Source organism: Convolutriloba macropyga, chromosome 7 (genome assembly GCF_964194025.1).
Source record: "Convolutriloba macropyga chromosome 7, txConMacr16.3, whole genome shotgun sequence".
NCBI lineage: Eukaryota > Metazoa > Xenacoelomorpha > Acoela > Convolutidae > Convolutriloba > Convolutriloba macropyga.
Window position 1 is genome coordinate 31,364,929 of NC_134474.1, and position 19,339 is coordinate 31,384,267.

Here is a 19,339-nt window from a genome sequence, read left to right on the forward strand (position 1 = left end):
ATTATTATCAATCAATACAAATTTATTGCCATTTGAACCTATGCAGTAATGTATTTTCACACCATAAAGAGTTTTCACTGGCCACTGATGATCAGACACCCAGAAATTGAAACAAATTGTACAAAAAAACGGAAAAAATGCAAATTTTAACACATTGCGTGTTTAAGTTTGCCTTCCCAAAAGATATAGTTCAAACAACGGCCAAAAAATAAAACTAATAATGCTTTGCAAAAGACCTACATCAACTTTGACAGACGTCCATTTAAAAATAATCAAAAAAATAATGCACCATTTTGGGCTCCAAACATGACTCCAAAAAATTCTGGTGCCCTTGAAATTTGGTCTTCCGATAGCTTCAGCACTCCAAGCAACAGAAAGACTACTAAAGATTGTCGAGGGCTTCTAATGAATATCATCGCCCACCTGGCGTTACCTGTTTATCCCGTTTTGAAATCTCAAAGTTATGAGAAAATGTCTGAAACATGTGACAAACCACCCAGCAGAGTGCACAAATTGGACTTAAGTGAGGCATAATACAGAAAGAAACAGATACAGATATAAGTTGAAAGAGTTATCAACGCCTCTGAAAAGCTGTCGAAATTAGCGATAAATTAAAAAAGCTTGTTAAAATTCACTTCGAAGGTTTTCTTAATAGGGACCTTAAACTAATTCAAATTAAACTTCAGTTTAAACTTAAGAGAGAATGAGGAATTACATCGCGCGCGCAAACGCCGCTAGTGAGAGGAAGAAGTTTTTAGCTTTGCTGTCTGAAAAACAAAACGAAAAAAGAGCGTGGTCGACGGAAACAAAATCAGGAACACCGCAATAGAGCTACGCTCTGCTCACAGCTTCGCACATAGCAACAATACAATCCAACTCTCGGACTCTAAAAATTGCCAAAAAACGGCCGTTTAGAGGCTGACGGCGGCTATTAAAAACATAAGTCAAATAGCAACATGTGAACAAAAAATCCCCTAGAGAAAACGGAAACTTTTTCTAACGTTTTTCTCTCACTCTACTTTTGCGCCACTCACTCTTGCGCTCAAAACCATCATTTCAATTTAACATCAAACACCACGAAAATGTTTGAACATATGTTTCAAAAAGACCTAATTGAAATGCTTTGTATTGTAAAAAAAAAGGAGGGCCACTATAATAGCCCTATTAAAAATCAAACATTTTCGACTACCGTCGGACGAATTGCTCTCGAAAGGCCCGGCGGGGTTGGCGTCCATTGTCGCTCGCTTAAGAACATAGCAGATTGCCAGAAAATAGCCGCAATTGCTTCGTAAATCTGCAGTCTCAAAAAAACAGTAAAAAAGACAGACCAAAAAATTCGTCTTTTAATTGAAGGCTGATATGTTGTTTTGATTAAAAATATATAAGTTTTTGCTGCCTCTATTAGCTGCTCTCAAATTACCTTCATTTAGAGTGACAAACACCCATTTGACCGTATCTCTTTGAATTAGAGTAAATAAAAGTCAATTTCAAAGTGAGGAAGTCATTTTTGAGTGTGAGGTAAGTCAGGTGTAAGCAAAAAATTAATCACGCGAATGAACAAAAAAACTCGTTCAACTAAGAGCGAAAAATGACGTCACACACGCCATTTTCATCGATTAAACATAAAACTAGACCTAGAACGAACTATGAATGCATTGAGAAAACCACTTGAAAAAAATCAGATAGAAAAAATCGAAAGAACAGTTAAAATCAGAGTGAAATTGCCGCATGTGAACAAGAAATCACTACCGAGAAAACGAATTTTTATTCCAACACCGTTCTCTCACTCTAGTTTAAAATTAGAGCAAAAAAAATTCACGTCGCAAAACCATTCTCTTTGTCGCTCCACTTCCTGTTTCGGCGTGACCAAAATCACCACTCCAATTTGACTTCAAAAATCATGAAAATGTGTGAACAGATCTTAAAGACAGCGCCCCAATACAATTCAAAATCTTTGAATTGTAAAAAACCAAGAGAAGGCCAATAATAGCCCCAGCTATCGCTGTGCGGCGATTAATAAGGGAAGCTAGCATCACTGGATAATGGGTGAGGGTATCCAAACCTACTAAATTTATTACTACATCAGCAGCGTCGATAAACCGTACACTTAGAGCTTACTAAGGCTCCATGGGAGCTACCCAGCAGCTTCGTTCCAGAGCTAAAAAACTTCAATTACGGTTTCAAAATTACGAGTAGTCCTGCTAACTGTATTGTTCTCTTAACTTTTAAAAACTGAGAAATGACTTTAAGAATATCCATACTTTAAACTACGTTAAATTCTTAGAGGGAAGAACTTGGAGCTACTATTCGGAGCTACTTGAAGACTTAGCACCCTATTCGAGAGTACGAGAGCGATACCTAGCCATGTCACTGCTGACACTTTTTCGTGGCTTAGCAGCAGCATTGCTAGTCTTGCCATTGGCTGCTGTTTGAAGTGCACTTGCTGACTGGGGTCTACCCTGCTGTTCCGGCAAAGAGTCCAGCACAAATCTAAAACACAAGCTCACTTTCATTACATGCTCCAGTTATGACAGTTCACTCTCTGCCAGCTCGCGTTTTGAAAAGAACTTCGAAGCTGACAAGTATTTTAAATTCGGGAATTTCTTCTTTAACCATGGGAATAATAAGAAACAAACGCATTTCATTTATCCAACCAAATTTTTGATCTTTCAGCATCTAAACGATGTCAAGAATATCGAATAGTTCTTGAAACTATTTTCCAAAACGCTCTAAAAATAAGGGAAACGTTGACAATTTAAAAAAAATCTCTGGCACTTCAAATTTTTTCCATAGTTTTTTTTCAGTTCAAATTAAAGATTCGCCATTTTCAAAAGGCGCAGTTCGATACACCTGGAATCAATAGCAGAATTTCAATTCTTAGTTACTTGTATATTGAATTACGCAGAGCAAATTTCCCACTTAACAACTCAGAAATAATCCGTATTTCTGTTACCTCAGCTGCAAAATTTAAAATTTAGGCTTGATAACGAGGCATGTAGGAAATCAGGGATAAAGGTCAGCCTAATGCTATTGACCTGAGCTTTTACTAGTAAATAACAGCACACAAACAAACAAACAATATTCCAAGCGCATTACAGTTAGCTAAACTGAAGTCATTGACCCTTAATTACCTAATTAAAGACGCAGTGATCCATCAGTTCTTAGTCATCAAGAGTGTGAAACAAAACAACAAAAACAAAAACAACTGTTTATTCCTTTGCATTTTGTCAAATAACGGTCCTTCTTAAACATTTCCTCGTCAACAAAACAAACGCAAATTGACCTCCTTCAGCCAGCTTGCATTAGAGAGAGTTAGTTCACTTCAGGATAAAATCCGTTTATTATTACCCAAACCCAAAATTAACCAACTCTAATTGAGTTCATATTACAACTTTGCTACTCTTTTCTCTTTTACAAGTAGGAGTTCCTTTGATTTATGCTTCTTCAAACTAGACAGAAGGTTAGTTGGTACTTATGAATTACTAATAGTAGTAGCAATGATAATAATAATCTACGTTTGTCTGTCTGTTAGGTGTAGGTCACCACAATTTAGCCTTGTCAATCATGGTCCTTGTTGGGGCGGAGACCACGCATATACATATACCCACGCACACGTACTCACACATGCAGACACACACACACACACACACACACGTGGTCACAACTTATTCACATTTCACAAATAGTAATGCCACACTCGTATTAAGCTTCAAGGCTATTGATCCTGACTCTGGTTAGATTAATTGTGTTGGGACCACCTTGAACTGGTACTAAAATCAATGTATGTCTAGACTAATTACTGTAAACAAACTACATGGACCGTGGTTGTCCAGTAGCCACCACACACACCAACCAAGGCTACCTACCACCAACATTTTGACAACTATTTTGTTAAGACTCATTCGGAATTAAGATCTATTTGGTTCACTTTCAAGTTCAATCCCCAATTGTGCGACAGGTGGTCTCACTTGACCAATCACATAATCAAATGAAGCAAAAATAAACAACTAACTCCACAGCCGTAAAATTTCCTGCTCCAAATCAATAAAAGCATGACGAAGTCAACTCAGAACAGAAGGGGTTAATCCATCAGTGATGGGTTATCAAGGAAATGTTTTAAATATTGCACCAGTTTGATTTAGCCCAATAGCACAAATATAACCGAATAATTTCAAGGAAATGGTCTCAATCAACATATGCGAAAAAAATAGCAACAAATTCAAAACACCAGTACACAGGGATTAAAAATAAATTATTATTTTATACTTTTTATACCTTAAATACCTTTTTATACTTTTATAAGTAAAAGTTGAAAAAGTCTAAGTGGGATTCTAGATTCTAGAGCTATTGATACCAGGGTTTTTCAAATTGGTCACTTTTATTTTTTTGCCCCAAGAACATTTTAACTGTCCTCTCAAGTTTCAGGAGAAAAATTTGCAGCAGACTTGAAATCCGAAAGTATAGTTCACAAAATTGCAATTGGCTAATTATATTTTCAGTAACTAAACGTAACTTTGATGTACATTTAGAGTAACTTTAATTCACGATGAATCCACAGATCTAAAACCAGATTTGTCCACCATGGACTTTAGCGATTCTGTAGCCACCCATAGATTCAATTACAGACTGCACCTGATACTCACAAATAAAAATGAAGTCAGATATTTCCAATAAAGTCTCAAGTTACCGAACAATTACTACTTTGCCGTTCTCAAATTGATGAAATTTTGCAATATTAAAGCCTACAGAATGTCGTAAATAGCAAGTATCGACCCACATAGGGATAAGAACATTAAAAAACACAAAACATAGCTGGTACATAGTCAGAAAACGGCTACGATTGCCTCATGGATCTTGTCTCAAATTACAAAGAGAAAACATGAAAAACGAGACATTTTAAATTTACTTAGACTTGCATATTGTTTCCGAAAGCTTGCTCCAATAACCTCAAATAGACTAAGACATCCTCAGCTGACTTTTATAACACCAATAAATGTATAAATAATACATTTTGAGCGCGAGGAAGTCAGAATTTTGAGCGCGAGTCGGTGAAGACTACAAAAAACTTCCAAAAGATAAAAAAAACTCAAGCGGATAACAAACGATACTCCAATAAATGAAAAAATTGAAGTCACGCACAGAGCTGAGTAGATCGCGTAAAAAGAGAGTCGATAACGTGATAACTTAACCGACTACCGTTGGATCGCTCACACGGCAGGCTGGGAGTTATCTTAACATGCTTTTGCCGATAGTTTAACATGCCGTAGTTTAACATGCTTTTGCCGATAGTTCAACAAAATGATACATATGTGTTCCAATCGCGCCAATTTCCAATTGCTTGATTTCATTAATGGGCAGCTATAGCTTTTTATGACATTGTCACTATTTGTCATAAAAATATTAGTAAATATTTCAAGTTTTTTCAAATATTAGTCGTGTCCTATCACTTAGTATCATTAATAACCGCTGTTGTTCGCTGCTAATCAGACAAAAATGAATCTGACTAATGATGTGAATTCATAGTATAGTGGTTTTGGGACTTTGACGCTATTTATTCTCAAAAATGTTCAGTGATTTTTTGAGTTTTTTGTTCAGTTGCCAAGCTTTTTGCTCGTCATTTGTCTCGTGATTTAATCGCATTAAGGACAGATCTCATGGGTTCCTAGTAGAGATTGAGTTGATCGACTTTACTTTTCAACTTAAAGCTATTTTTCTAAACTCTGAAACTACTTGTTTTCAAGTATTGTCGATTTTTTTGAATTTTGCAAATTTTGAAAAAAAATTTTGAATTTTGTCACTTTGTTGTCTTATCTCTTGGTTTCATTAATGACAGGTCTCAACAGTTGCTAGGGTTGCTTAAATCAAACGAGTTGATAATTTCAGGTCATGGTTATTTCTTTCTTCGAGATATACGCTGTTCATTATTAGAAAATTATTAATAAATTGTTGATTTTTGCATGTATTTGTAGAACTGATTGCAGTCTTATTCTCAATAGTGACAGGTCTCTTCGGTTGCTAATAATTAATGACTTAAAATTTGAAAACTTATTGAAAATTTTCATTCAGTGCCTAGCTAATGCTTTCGATGATTTTTATATTAATGTTTAAATAGTATGAGCCAGTTTTATTTTTTGCAAATATTGGTTATATTTTTGTTTTTATTTTTAGTCCCATTTAATACAAGTTTCATTGTTTGCTGATGAGAAAAGGGTGCATCTAAATAGATGCTCGAGTTAAAAGGAATTGATTTTTTGATTTTGACACTGAGTTTTTTTATAAAGTGTTAATATGATTTTCATTGTTTCTCAAAACACAAGATCTTGGAAAAAGACCTTTTCGAATTGGTTCTAGATTTTTTGTTTATTGACGCGCCTCTATGCTCATGGGTTGTTTGCCTGTTTGAGATTGATAATTCTGTAAAAAAATTTCAGGTCATTAGTTAATTCAATTCTTTGGATTGTAATTCAGGACATGTCCAGCTATGTTTTTCATTTTCGTTAGTTATTCGCCTTTGTTACAATTGTTTGTATAATCAATTGACAGGGAGAATCTAAAATTCATTCATTTAAAATGACGTGGAACAAATTACGAAAAAGCTGTCCTCTTTGACACACAAAATTTTCGAAGCGCTTATACCTCATATAGAAAATAACGAAGAAATGAAAATCTAAACAATGCGGGCACATTGTCGGAATACTTGAGAAATAGTGTTGAGTGCCGTATAATATAGGTAGATACAGATAAAAATAAAAACTCAAAATATCGACGCAGCTCTAAACAACCGACTAACGTCAGGCGAATTGCTCTCAACTACCGCCGAGCGATTGACTTCGTCAGCAGCTAGCCACGGTATAGTGAGGCTAGCTTTAGCTTAACTGAATGGGCCTGAGGTGAGCGCAGCGGGGGGGGGTGCACCGGGGTGCTGAATGGGGGGACAGTGGGGTGGGGCAACGGTGGGAGGGCGGTTCTTGGCCGCACGGGGCCCTTACGACCTGAACGATGTGCAGGGAAAGGATTGGTGTGGGGGTAAAGTGAGAGGGGGCCTTCACACCATAAGTATGTCTCCAAAACAGTTTCTGTTAATCGCATATTTGGAGACTAGTGAGCTGAAAGGCTCTAATAGCACTTAATTCCCGCAGGGCGCTACCTGTTTATCCCGTTTCTGAGGACGAAAAGTCAAATGGGTCAGACGAAAAATCGGTCAATCGAAAAATACCGACAGGACTAATATAGTTGCTACAAACTTCGTTTGGGAGCAATTAAAAACAATGTGAAAGACGTTCAGCGACAAATTAATAAGGCTTGTCACGTCGCAGAAGCATTTTCATATGGGACCTTAATTACACACATGAGCTCCTTTGACCTTCAAAACATACTGGTTTTGAAGTTCAAAAGCCACTTTCTCGAGTGAGGTGAATCAGACATCAATTTATATCGCAAAAAAATCTAGCTGTTAAAACTCGAAAATTCAATGCGGTCAAACAAAAATTAGGCATTAGTCAAAATTATTCAAACAAACTAGAAACACACGACTACGAAAATTGCGTGGTACATCGATCGAGATTAACTAAAAGTCAATCATTAACACACCTGACATTTTTCATACCAATTCTTAAATACAGCAAACTAATAAAAATAAAACTGCATTCTGACCCCTTGGTGGCTGATTTATTCTAACTGCATTTACAAAAGTATAGGACGCGTATTGTATCAAATAAATAACCAGAGGTACTAGAAATGCTCTTAGATGATCGAAGTTAAATACCGCTTCAAAATTTTTTGCTATTATGTTATCAGACTACTCGCAATTAACCAGCAACTGAATTGAAGATAAAGGAACAGAGAAAAATTAATGCGATCACAAGCTCCTGTGCTCCAAGAGTCCAATGGCCTCACAAAGACTCGCAAATGTCGGTTTTGCATTTTGAGCCGTTTTGCTATTATGCGATTAATTTCTAATTATAAGAAGAACTCTGTCCATATCAATTCATACCGATTCTACAATAACTTGCTGTTGATTTCTGCGTATAATACCTGCTAATGATTTCAATTACATATGCCCGTATTGCAGCTTTTTTTGGGCTGAAATTTTTTTTAAAAGAATTAACAAAGCTGGCAGATTGCCAGAAAATAGCCGCAATAGATTCGTAGATCGGCAGTCTAAAAAAAACTGTAAAAAAGACAGACCAAAAAAATTCGTCTTTTCATTGAAGGCTGATCTGTTATATTTTGATTAAAAATCTGTATAAGTTATTGCTGCCTCTATTAGCTGATCTCAAATAACCTTCATTTAGAGTGATACACACCCATTTGACCTTATCTCTTTGAATTAAAGTAAATAAAAGTCAATTTCAAAGTGAGGAAGTCATTTTTGAGAGTGAGGTAAGTCAAGTGTGACCAAAAATTTAATCACGCGCATGAACAAAAAAACTCGCTCCACTAAGAGCGAAAAATGACGTCACACATGCAATTCAGTTGAAATTGCATGAACGAATGAACAAAAAATGGCTGTGACGTCATATGGTCGTAACAAAAATCATGACGACGAAATAAAAAAACATAGCCGGAAGAATTCCGGAAGCAACTCGAAGCCGCAAAACCTCACAAACAAAACCCTAATTGCAGCTGAAGCAATTACCAATTGAATTCAACCATTAACTCATTACCTCCCCTGGTCTGATCTAAAAATTGGTGAAACTTAAACCACTGTCACCAAGAAAAAAATGCAGCAAAACTTTATATTGTTGAAAATGTCTGATAACGTTAAAAAATCCGAAATAGATAAGCAGGTCAAAAAACTGATGGCCTAAAACAGCTGAAAGCGCTATCAATTGCCCTCAAATAATTCATGATTCTGATCTCAAAAAGATCAGAAAAGCAAACGGCAGATAACAATCTTAGAAACTAAGTTAAATCTTTTTTTTTAAAAAAAGAATACTCAAATTTAAGAATCAGAAAACCACTATAATTACAGTTCTAATCACTGCAATTAAAACAAAAAACGGCACATACTTCTCCCTTGTTCTGCATATGCTAGACAACATGATTTAAAACTAATTCAAAAATTAAAATAATCATAGAAAAGACAAGCAGCAGAAAAATGTTCAAAGGCAAAAAATCGTTTAAATTAACACCAAGGCCGGAAGGAAGTTGCAGTAGATAGTATTAAGTAGAGCTTTTGGAAAAAGCTGGCTAGCAAACTCTCAGTACTGCCTTGTGTTGAATGAAATCAATTGCAAACAAAGAAATGACGAAAATCTAAGAAAATGCTGAAATCATTCAATTTTTTAACAACTGAAACAACCAAAAATAAATGTGCCATAAAAAGCTGCCAGGACAAAACTAAAATGATACTAACTAGAATGATAAGAACATGGACACAATATGAAGAACACCGTAAAAAAACACATTCTTGATTTTTGAAAGTCAAAAATAAAAAAAAACAAAATTCAAGAAAAACGAATACATTTCATTGTTCAGCATTAGAGACATAGAAAAGATAACTAGTCGTCCAATATAAAGATCTATCCTCCTGAAGTGAACAAAAAAATGAGAAAAACCAGATATCAAACATACGAAACATTAAATATTTTACAGAAAAAGGTCAAAAAACTTTTAATACTGCTTTCATGAAAAATGGAAGCTGAAAAAATCAATATACCAAAAATAAAAATAGGTGCCAGGACAAAGCTAGAATGATACTAACTAGAATTTTAAGAATATGGGCACAATGTAAGGAACACCGTAACAAAAAGGCATTCTTGTTTTTTAAAAAGTTAAAAATCAAATTAAAAAATCAAGAAAAACAAATACAGTTCACTGCTCAACATTCGAGACCTAGAAAAGATAACTAGTCATCCGATACAAAAATCTATCCTCCTGAAGAGAACAAAAAAATAGGAAAAAGCAGAACTCAAAAATATAAAACATTGAAACATTTTGCAAAAAAAAAATTATCAACAAACTTTTAAGACTGCATTTACGAAAAAGCTTCAACTGTTTTTCAAAAACTGAACTCCAAAAAATGATTGAATTTTTATTAAAACGCAATTAAGGTCCCTCATGTAGCACAAAAAGACTATTTCTAGTAATTACAATCAAAATACAAACAAAAAACTGACAAAAATCGGGAAAAAACTACCAAAATTGGATTAGCATATGTACAATTTTATAAAACAAAAATACACCGAGGTAGAGAGAGGCGTTAAGTATATGAATTATCAAAGGGAAGTTGCCAAAAGAACTGATTTTGGACAGAAAGACGGTTAAAAGATCTAAGAATGAAGAAATTAATAGAAAAAAGTCAAAAATTAACAAAAAAATCAAAAAATATGTGCCAATTTTCAAATTGAAACCCATATTCAGGCTCTGCAAAACACTGTGGCATCAATCTCCGATGTTGGCATTTCAATATAGTATCGAAAAAAAAATTATTTCTACAAAAAACCAAATTACAAGCAAAAAAAAATTGGCCACTTAGACGAAAAAACGGCTAAAAACGGTTATCTATATATGCCATTCAGTCAAAAACCACTTTTCAAAGTCAAAAAGTCATTCACTAAACGCAGCGCATGATCAAAAAACTTCTCTCGCTTAGCAAAAATTTGTTCACCAAGACAGCTTTTCTCACTTTCGCTTTTAGGTCAAAATGCCGCGTGAACAAATCTACTTCCTGTAAAAAAAAAAAACCGAGAGAAAACCAATACTCCTCTTCGAGTCGTAAAAAAACCAAGAGAAGGCCAATAATAGCCTCAGCTATCGCTGTGCGGCTATTAAAACATAGCTGGCAGATTGCCAGAAAATAGCCGCAATAGATTCGTAGATCGGCAGTCTAAAAAAAACTGTAAAAAAGACAGACCAAAAAAATTCGTCTTTTCATTGAAGGCTGATCTGTTATATTTTGATTAAAAATCTGTATAAGTTATTGTTGCCTCTATTAGCTGATCTCAAATAACCTTCATTTAGAGTGATACACACCCATTTGACCTTATCTCTTTGAATTAAAGTAAATAAAAGTCAATTTCAAAGTGAGGAAGTCATTTTTGAGAGTGAGGTAAGTCAAGTGTGACCAAAAATTTAATCACGCGCATGAACAAAAAAACTCGCTCCACTAAGAGCGAAAAATGACGTCACACATGCAATTCAGTTGAAATTGCATGAACGAATGAACAAAAAATGGCTGTGACGTCATATGGTCGTAACAAAAATCATGACGACGAAATAAAAAAAAAAACCAAGAGAAGGCCAATAATAGCCTCAGCTATCGCTGTGCGGCTATTAAAAAGATATGCATCAATCTAATCTGAGCAGTGGCAAGAAAAATGTGCTTGCGAGAAAGATAGTTTGGTAAAGAATCAGAGTTAAGAACTTAAAAAAAGTAGCCCTTCCGAACAATGAGAAAATCATGAACTAATTCTAAATCACAAATTCTGAATGATAACTTTCTGAATACCAAATTTTTTCTAGATTAATTGAACCATGAAGCTGGAGCAATTCTGATGGCAAAAGTGACCTCTTAACAGCTGTCGAATAGTTTTCACTACAACTGGATCAATATCATTTGACAACACTTTTTCACATATTCCTTGAAAGAGTTTTTGCCCCCTCTACAGAAGAAAGGATCTCTCAATCCTTCAATAGAAACATTCCTTAGAAGGCCATGTTTTGGTTTATTTTGAAACGTTGGCTCGATTACGTTGGGTTAAGTGACACAATTGTAAACAGCTTAATCATGTGACTTACTTAAGAGCTAGAAATCAGAAGAAATGCTTTGACAATTTGGCCTTCAAAAGCATTCAAACATTAACCCGTCCCGCGTGATTCACAAGTTTAATCACACTGCTCAAACGTAACTTCAAAACGGGGGATACTTGTTGTCACTTTGCTTAGAGCCCCGAAGGGAAGTTTCCAGTTGGTTCAATTCACAAATAACTCGAGTATTGGTTCCATTCAGATTGTAACTGCTACTAATTCAGCCCTTTGGCGCTAAACTTCTCAAATCTTAATCTTCACCCCTCGCTCTCTCCCTCTCCCCTCTATCTCCCACCTATTAATTTACTGTTCTATTTTGGTGTGGCAATTTGGAAATAATTCCACAAAATTGACTTGAACAGCCATCAATATTTACATTTACTCACTTTTAAGCCGGATTTAAGGAGGGCTGAACCTGTGCTCCAGGAAAGACCCACAGTTAATGTTCCCTACTCTAACTTAATCTGTATCGTGTTTCACATGAAGTTCGCTCAAGTTGAATTATCTCCATTCAGTTTTAATTCAAATTGTTTATCGTGGTAATTAGCCAAGCCTATTTTTCCAATTCCCTCTTCAGTCTCTGGTGGGTATTGGTGACTTAACATATCGGACCCATCTGCCAAAGATAAACGGAATCCTAAACTTTCTTTATAAGGAACTTCCATTGTTTACCATTTTCATTCTGAGTCGACTTTATTATTTGTTGAGAGAAAGCTGTTTGAAGAGGTCATTTTCAGTCATATATTTTTTTTCAAAAATACAACTCAGTTTACTTTAAAATTTACGAAATTTCGCGATTTCGACTTTTTAGATATCTGTAAGTTTCTTAATATTTGTAAGTTTCTTAGATAATTTGAAAAGATTTTGAAACTTCTATAATTTTCGGATTCCTTGACTTTTAAATATTTTCGAAATTATAGTCTTTATTAAGTTCTGATAAAAACATCCTGTGATAACGTTTGGTATTTGAAAAGCCAAACAACGCAGTAGTGATATTAGCTAATAAAGTATCTAGTGGCGTGATATTTGTATCGAAATTTCATCAATGACGCCTGCTATAAATTCGAAGTGTAATTTTACTACTATTTATACGATATTTTACCTCAAAATTTAACATTGACTGTCATTTGCTCAAATAATTTCAAAGCAAAGAAAACGCCTCACTGATTGTAACTAATTGATGTATTGCTGCTGCCATCGATTTCCCACAATTACAAACAGATTGTAGCTACCGTTAATTGTTTCTATTTGTCAGAGATAATCGACGTTTTCTCAGATCTTTTATCAAGTTATCAGATCCCAAATATTAGCAACTGAGACCAAACCCTAACTTCTGTCAAATCTTTCACAGAACTTTGACAATCTTCAGCCGATAACGATAAGGCAACCCTTCGATATACCAATTCACCTAGCCAGCCCTAACAAACAAGGAACCCCTGTGTCCGGCTGGGAAGTATGGACGGTGTGAAAGCAATGAACGGAGTGACTCCCAATAACAAACATTCCAAAGGGGATCACTACCAGAATGGAATCGGGAATTACTCCTCGTCGTTAGAGGCGTCCCTTTCCACCTCAAGCACATACGCCAATGGAACATCGCATCATAATCATCACAACAGCAATGGCAGATCTCAGGTGAGCTTCAGAACATTCGCCATTTGAACAATTTCCAGATGACCTGCAAACTCTACTTTTGTATGAGATTAATATTAAAAACTGATTTCTAAATCCTAGTTTTGATTACCCTGAAACATTACAACTTAGGAATGCCTGAAAAATATTTGAATAGGCATGATTTCATCTTTCCGTGTTAAATTCTCAGCAATTTAGGATACTGAATGCTTGGTTTTTTGCTTCAAAATATACAGTTTTTTTACAGTCAAATTTTTCAAATTCATTTGCACTAGGCTTGGCTAGAGCAAATGAAGTCTTAAATGATCATTGAAAAATTCCCTGAAAAATTAGGTTTCGTCAAATGCAGAGCACGAGAACTCTATGAGCATGAGTATGAGCAACAGCTTTGACCTTGAAAGTCTAGAAATCTCACACGATGGAAGCAACAGTCCTACAACAACGCTAAACCGAGTTGACTCTTCGACAGTCGTTTTTATCACCGGTGGTGGTTCGGGGCTGGGCGCGGCCACTGCACGCAGATTCGGTGAGTACTGCTGTTCCAAAATAGTAATGCCAACAGAATTATTGAGCATTTTCATTATAAAATTTTGAAGCACTCATGGCTCAGTGGAAATCATTTTTTTTTAAAAAAAAAGAGTAGATGTTTACACAAACAAAATGATGCAGATGATGATCGTTTCAGCACGCTTCGGTGCCAAAATTTCCATATTCGATATCAAGCCATCAGCTGAGAAGATTGTATTCGAGTTGGGCCCAGACAGGAGTTTATTCACACAGGGTGACGTCAACATCGACGACGACCTCGCTGAGGCTATGGACTTAACAATAGCAAAATTTGGCAAAATCACTCTCAACGTGAACTGTGCCGGAATAGGCTCTCATTCCTTGCTTTATGACGCCAAGAAGGACAAAATGCACAGCGAGAAATCCTTTCACAACGTTATTAAGACAAACCTGATAGGGACATTCAACTCAATGAGACACTGCAGCAGGGTAATGGCAAAGAATGGAGGAAACGCACAGGTTAGTTGTAGATTCAGCCTTGCCGACCATAACTTTGCACGCTGTAGGTAATTTGCAGGTATAAAGTGCTCAAAGACAAACTTATTTCAACAGAAATTGGCAGTGACCCTGTGCATAATGCAACAAGATCCAATATAGCGCTGTTCACTATTATTGAAGTAATCTAACGGCATAAAAATTTTCAAAATGAATATCAAAATTTGGCTATGCTCTTATCCAAACAAAAATAACAATCAGACCTTCTGCTGAGTTTCAAGAGTTCTATCTTTAGCACCGGAAACTGCATGAAAAGCACAAACATATTTTGTACTGAAGAACTTCTAAAATAAAGTTAACTGTCAAAAATCACCCGGATTGTAACTATTCGAACATCGTCAGTTTCTTCACTCTTCACTCTGAGGTTCCTATTATATATTTTATTAGGATGGCAGAGGTGGTCTTATAATCAACACAGGCAGCATCTCAGGCTCTGATGGCCAGATGGGACAGTTGGCATACAGCGCCTCTAAGGGTGGTCTGGAGAGCATGACCCTCCCAGCTGCCAGAGATCTGGCTCCCATGGGCATCCGAGTTGTGGCCATATCACCCGGATTTTTCGACACGCCATTGCTTCGACAAGTGGGTTATTTCACACTTTATTTATTTATTTTTAAAAATAAGATAATGGAAACCTGTTAAAGATCACGTTCATCGCCAAAAATACAATATGGTAATTAAGTTCAAGTAATAAATGAAATATCACACGAGCCATTTCAGGCGCCAGAACAAGCAGTCAGCCACATAGCCAAGACCCTGCCTCTTTGCCCAAAAAGACTAGGACAACCAGATGAATACGCACACCTTGTTCAATCAATCTATGAAAACCCCATGATCAACGGATCCGTCATACGACTGGACAGCGGTTCGAGACTACCTGCGTCTATGTTTTGATTCCAGACAATATTTCTCAATTATTTTTATGTAGTAATAAATATTGCTGCACGTACGAGCAGCAGCAAAACGACCACGTAGCTTTTTATTCATATAAAAATGATCACATTACTGTTAGGCATTAAATGATAGTTCCAAAATGTATTTCATTGGCATTTGTTAAATACCTCAGTGTCTCAGTTTAATTGTTGTACATTTCTATTGACGATATTGATTAATAGTTTTGTATTATGGCATCAACTTCTAATACTTTAACATTTTAGACTTCCATTTTTTAAGCAGTTGAGTTATGTAGCACTTGGTACATATCACACTAAAAAACCTGAAGGTAAAAGCAAACCAGATTAAGAAAGATAGATACCAACAAAATTGGATACAAAGCTTTCAGCGAGATTTAAAAAATCTACTCGACCTTCATAACCACAAATAGCTAAGGTAATAGAACTTAGTTGGCTAAGTACAATTTTAAACTTCTAAAGTTTCATACATAGTCTGCATAGTGCCTGACAGTGGCCGCGAAACAGACCACTGAGACCCCATAGTTAACACAATCACCAAGGCCAAAGACAACAACTGCCGTTGAAAAGATAACTGATATCAAATTATCCTTATTTTCGAATAAATTTTTAAGCACTGAATAAAACCTTACAATTATCAAGCTTGAGTGACATCTATTCAATGAGTTTACATTCTGTATTTAGATTTAATATGTGACTTAAGTCTATGACAGTCATTGAGAAGTCATAGAGGAGGTAACTCAAGTAAGATTAAAAATTTATAACCATTGACCAAAAAAATCTATGCAGAAAGCAGTAAATGACGTCACGAACACATTTGCAATTGCAGAGTGGTAGAAGTCAACAACATTATTTCGTCTTTGACCACTCCGCGCATGATCAAATTGTCGTAAAATAATCAAAGCAGAAATTGACTTCAGCCGCAGGCAACTTCTTTCTCATTGAAAATATGCGTTGAAATATTATTTCGAAAATTAAGAAATGAAACTTTTTCTTTTAACAAATTTGAACATAACCGACTAACGTCGGGCGAATTGCTCTCAAACGACCGGTTGGCTTGGTCAGTAGCTAGCCACGGGGGGGGGGGGTGCACCGGGGACTGATGAGGGCAGCACTGGGTGGGGGGGGGGCAAAAGCGCGGTGGGGGGGGGTGGAGCCAATAGTGGGGGTGGGGGGTCAACAAAGGGGGGGGGGGGGGTGTCAACCTCTAAGAACCGCCCCTCACACCATAAGTATAAGTATAAGTCTCCAAGACAGTTTGAGCTGAAACAGACCTGAAAGGCTCTAAGAGCACTTAATGCCCGCTGGGCGCTACCTGTTTATCCCGTTTTTGAGGACGAAAAGTCAAAAGCGTCAGAAGAAAAATTGGTCAAGCGAAAAATCGCATAAAAAAAGACCGACAGGACTAATATAATTGCTACAAACTTCGTTTGAGAGCAATTAATTATATATCTAACAAAACATAAACGTACTAACGTCGGTAGAAATGCTGAAGAACGACTGCCGTGAAGATCTCATTTAGAGGCAGATATCGGCTACAGAAACTTCTATGGGTGCGAAACTCCTACAAGGGTGGGGTTCGAACCCGCGACCTCTCGATTTAGACCCATTGACATTACCCACTAAGTTACCTGTACCATGGTTGCTAATTCGTGTGCCTTCATTTTAGCAACACCGAGTGCTTTTTATTTCAGCAACACACTTTATTTCTGAATTAGCCACGACAGAAAGAGGCAATTTAATTTAGAGGGAGTGTAGCTTAAAAATGTTCTATGGGTGCAAAAAACTCCAATCCTACAGAAGTTCAAACCCCAGACGTATCGGGTGCCAATCCAACATCTTAACCACCAAGCTACAATGGCTTTCATTCTTCCGCTCACAATCGTTTAGATATTAGTAGTAAAATATCTCAGAATGAGAGCAGATTAGATCACTCTTAAATGAAGAAGTCACTCAAGAAGTCAAAGGATGTTCTAGAAATCAGCGCGAAAACGTTCCAACAAAAAATTTGCATGAGACACAAGTCACTCAAGAAGTCAAAGGATGTTCCAGAAATAAGCGCGAAAACGTTCCAGCAAAAAAGTTGCATGAGACAAGTTACCTTTGCAAAAATTGCCTCTAACTTCGCAGCAATTAGTCACTCAAAAAATTTTAATTCAAGCGTGAAAAAGTCACTCGAGATGTGAAATCGAAAGAATGTTCTTCAAGCTCAAACTTTGAAGACACACAAGTTTGCATTAATTAGAGAACAATTAATGACTAACGATGATTGCTCGTTTGATATTTTTGCGCACCTAAAGGTTACGTTTGTTAATTTACCTGTTTCCGTCAAAAAAGTCAAAAGAGTTTCCATCTTTAACAGAAACAATGTACACTGAATTTCAATCAAATTGAGAGGCAACCAAAAGAGCTAGAACGAGTGAGGTTAACCACAAATTACTATCAAAAATTGAAGAATACAAAAATTATTGAAAAAGCTTAAAGCAAGGCAAAATGGTAAAAAAAACACAGCTGAAAATTGACACCAAAAGTGTAAAATTCGCTTCAGGTAGTCAAAAATTCTTCCGCACAATTAACAGTTTAGATAATTGAAAGAAATGCCTTTGACTGAAACAGTTGGAGTTAAAACGCTATCAAAAAATTCCACTCGCTTAGTGAAAATTTCGTCACATACTTTTTTCGCTCTCTCTCAAGTGAGCGACATGGAAAAACCATTCCATCTTCTCTTAGCTCTTCAGCAAGCTGACCCAAGCAATTTGTTTTCACGCATTTCACTTCCTGATGTAAACACACTCCAACAAAGTAACCGATGAAAAAGACGCGCAACCAAAACTCCTCTTCAGGTCGTAAAAACTCTCTAATTATTGTGAAAACGATATCACGTACGCAATTCAGTCAATAAATTACAACCATGACCGAAAAAAGAGTGAACTGGAGACAGCGTGACGTCATATCCGCGTAACACAAACCTTCATTAATTAAAATACGAAGAAGGCCAATAATAGCTCCGCTCCGCTCGGCTATCGCATTGGCTATCAAGCAGAAGTTCTTAGTTTCGTGACCAAAATGCAACTCTCCAAAATCGCTATGTTGATGTGATATTATCCTCAATTACCATACCAGTGAACTGCAAAATATAAGAAAAGAAATCAACCGCAAAAAAGTTTTTATTTTCTAAGACCGAAAAAATTGTGCAGCATCTCGCTCCAACATTCTTGCTCTGGAAAATCAAGACAATTTCAATTCTAACTATCCATTGTGATTGGTTAAAAATCTTTGCTGTCATTTGTATAAAAGTGAAAACATAGCAGGTAGATTGCCGGAAAATAGCCGTGATAGACGTTTGTTGCCTTCTATAGATTTGAAACAACGAAAGAAATAAGATAGAAGATTGACCACGAGTCCTTTAATAGACCACTAGACTTTTTGGCGTCATCTCCACAATGCTCCTCTTTGACTCCTTTGACATAAAACTATGCAGACGTATCACTGTCGCTTATTCGAGCACCATTTTTTTTTACATTCACCCGACAATTTTGGATGGAAGGGGGTCTATCGCTGCATGGGGCCCTTACAGCCTGAACGATGTGTAGGGGGTGGGGATTGGGGGTGTGAAACTAAGGGGGGCTGATGTGGGGGGGGGGTTGTGTGAGGGGGGCGGGGGTGGGTGGCGTGGTGGGATCAACTTCTAAGAATCACTCTTCACACAATAAGTATATAAGTCTCCAAAACAGTTTCTGTGAATCGCATACTTGGAGAATAGTGAGCTGAAAGGCTCCAAGAGCACTTCATTCCCGCTGGGCGCTACCTGTTTATCCAGGACAAAAAATTGGTCTAGCGAAAAATCGCATAAAAAGACCGACAGGACTTCGTTTGAGAGCAATTAAAAATTGGAGTTAGACAAATTTCAAGGGAACAATTATAATTGCCGACCATCACCAAGCCTTGACGGCCTGCAAGACTTGATATGAATCTATCACAAT

General features: G+C 36.5%; 2 protein-coding genes across 3 annotated transcripts in view; one reads left to right on the forward strand and one right to left on the reverse strand.

Annotated features, from left to right (window-relative positions):
- The window catches only part of LOC142342782 (uncharacterized), a 123,135-nt gene that overhangs the window by 27,297 nt on the left and 76,499 nt on the right, over positions 1 to 19,339 (reverse strand). The window contains exon 18 of the mRNA XM_075394347.1: positions 2,359 to 2,490. Coding sequence (XP_075250462.1) covers positions 2,359 to 2,490 — 132 coding nt within the window. The remainder of the gene's footprint in view (positions 1 to 2,358; positions 2,491 to 19,339) is intronic.
- Positions 3,043 to 15,609, forward strand: LOC142342781 (3-hydroxyacyl-CoA dehydrogenase type-2-like). Of its 2 annotated transcripts, none has more exons than XM_075394345.1 (6): positions 3,043 to 3,311; positions 13,103 to 13,386; positions 13,717 to 13,909; positions 14,069 to 14,409; positions 14,833 to 15,027; positions 15,166 to 15,609. In XM_075394345.1, exons 2-6 carry the CDS (start codon positions 13,207 to 13,209, stop codon positions 15,337 to 15,339), a joined length of 1,083 nt encoding a protein of 360 aa, XP_075250460.1. In that variant the 5' UTR covers positions 3,043 to 3,311; positions 13,103 to 13,206; the 3' UTR covers positions 15,340 to 15,609. The 2 variants fall into 2 exon arrangements, with proteins under 2 accessions (XP_075250460.1, XP_075250459.1); XM_075394344.1 differs by lacking the exon at positions 3,043 to 3,311 and adding an exon at positions 3,318 to 3,460.

Coding starts and splice junctions, on each gene's coding strand:
- LOC142342781 (XM_075394345.1), top strand. CDS start 13,207: ATGGACGGTGTGAAAGCAATGAACGGAGTGACTCCCAATAACAAACAT. Junction 13,387..13,716: donor ACAGCAATGGCAGATCTCAG/GTGAGCTTCAGA, acceptor CTGAAAAATTAG/GTTTCGTCAAATGCAGAGCA. Junction 15,028..15,165: donor ACACGCCATTGCTTCGACAA/GTGGGTTATTTC, acceptor GAGCCATTTCAG/GCGCCAGAACAAGCAGTCAG.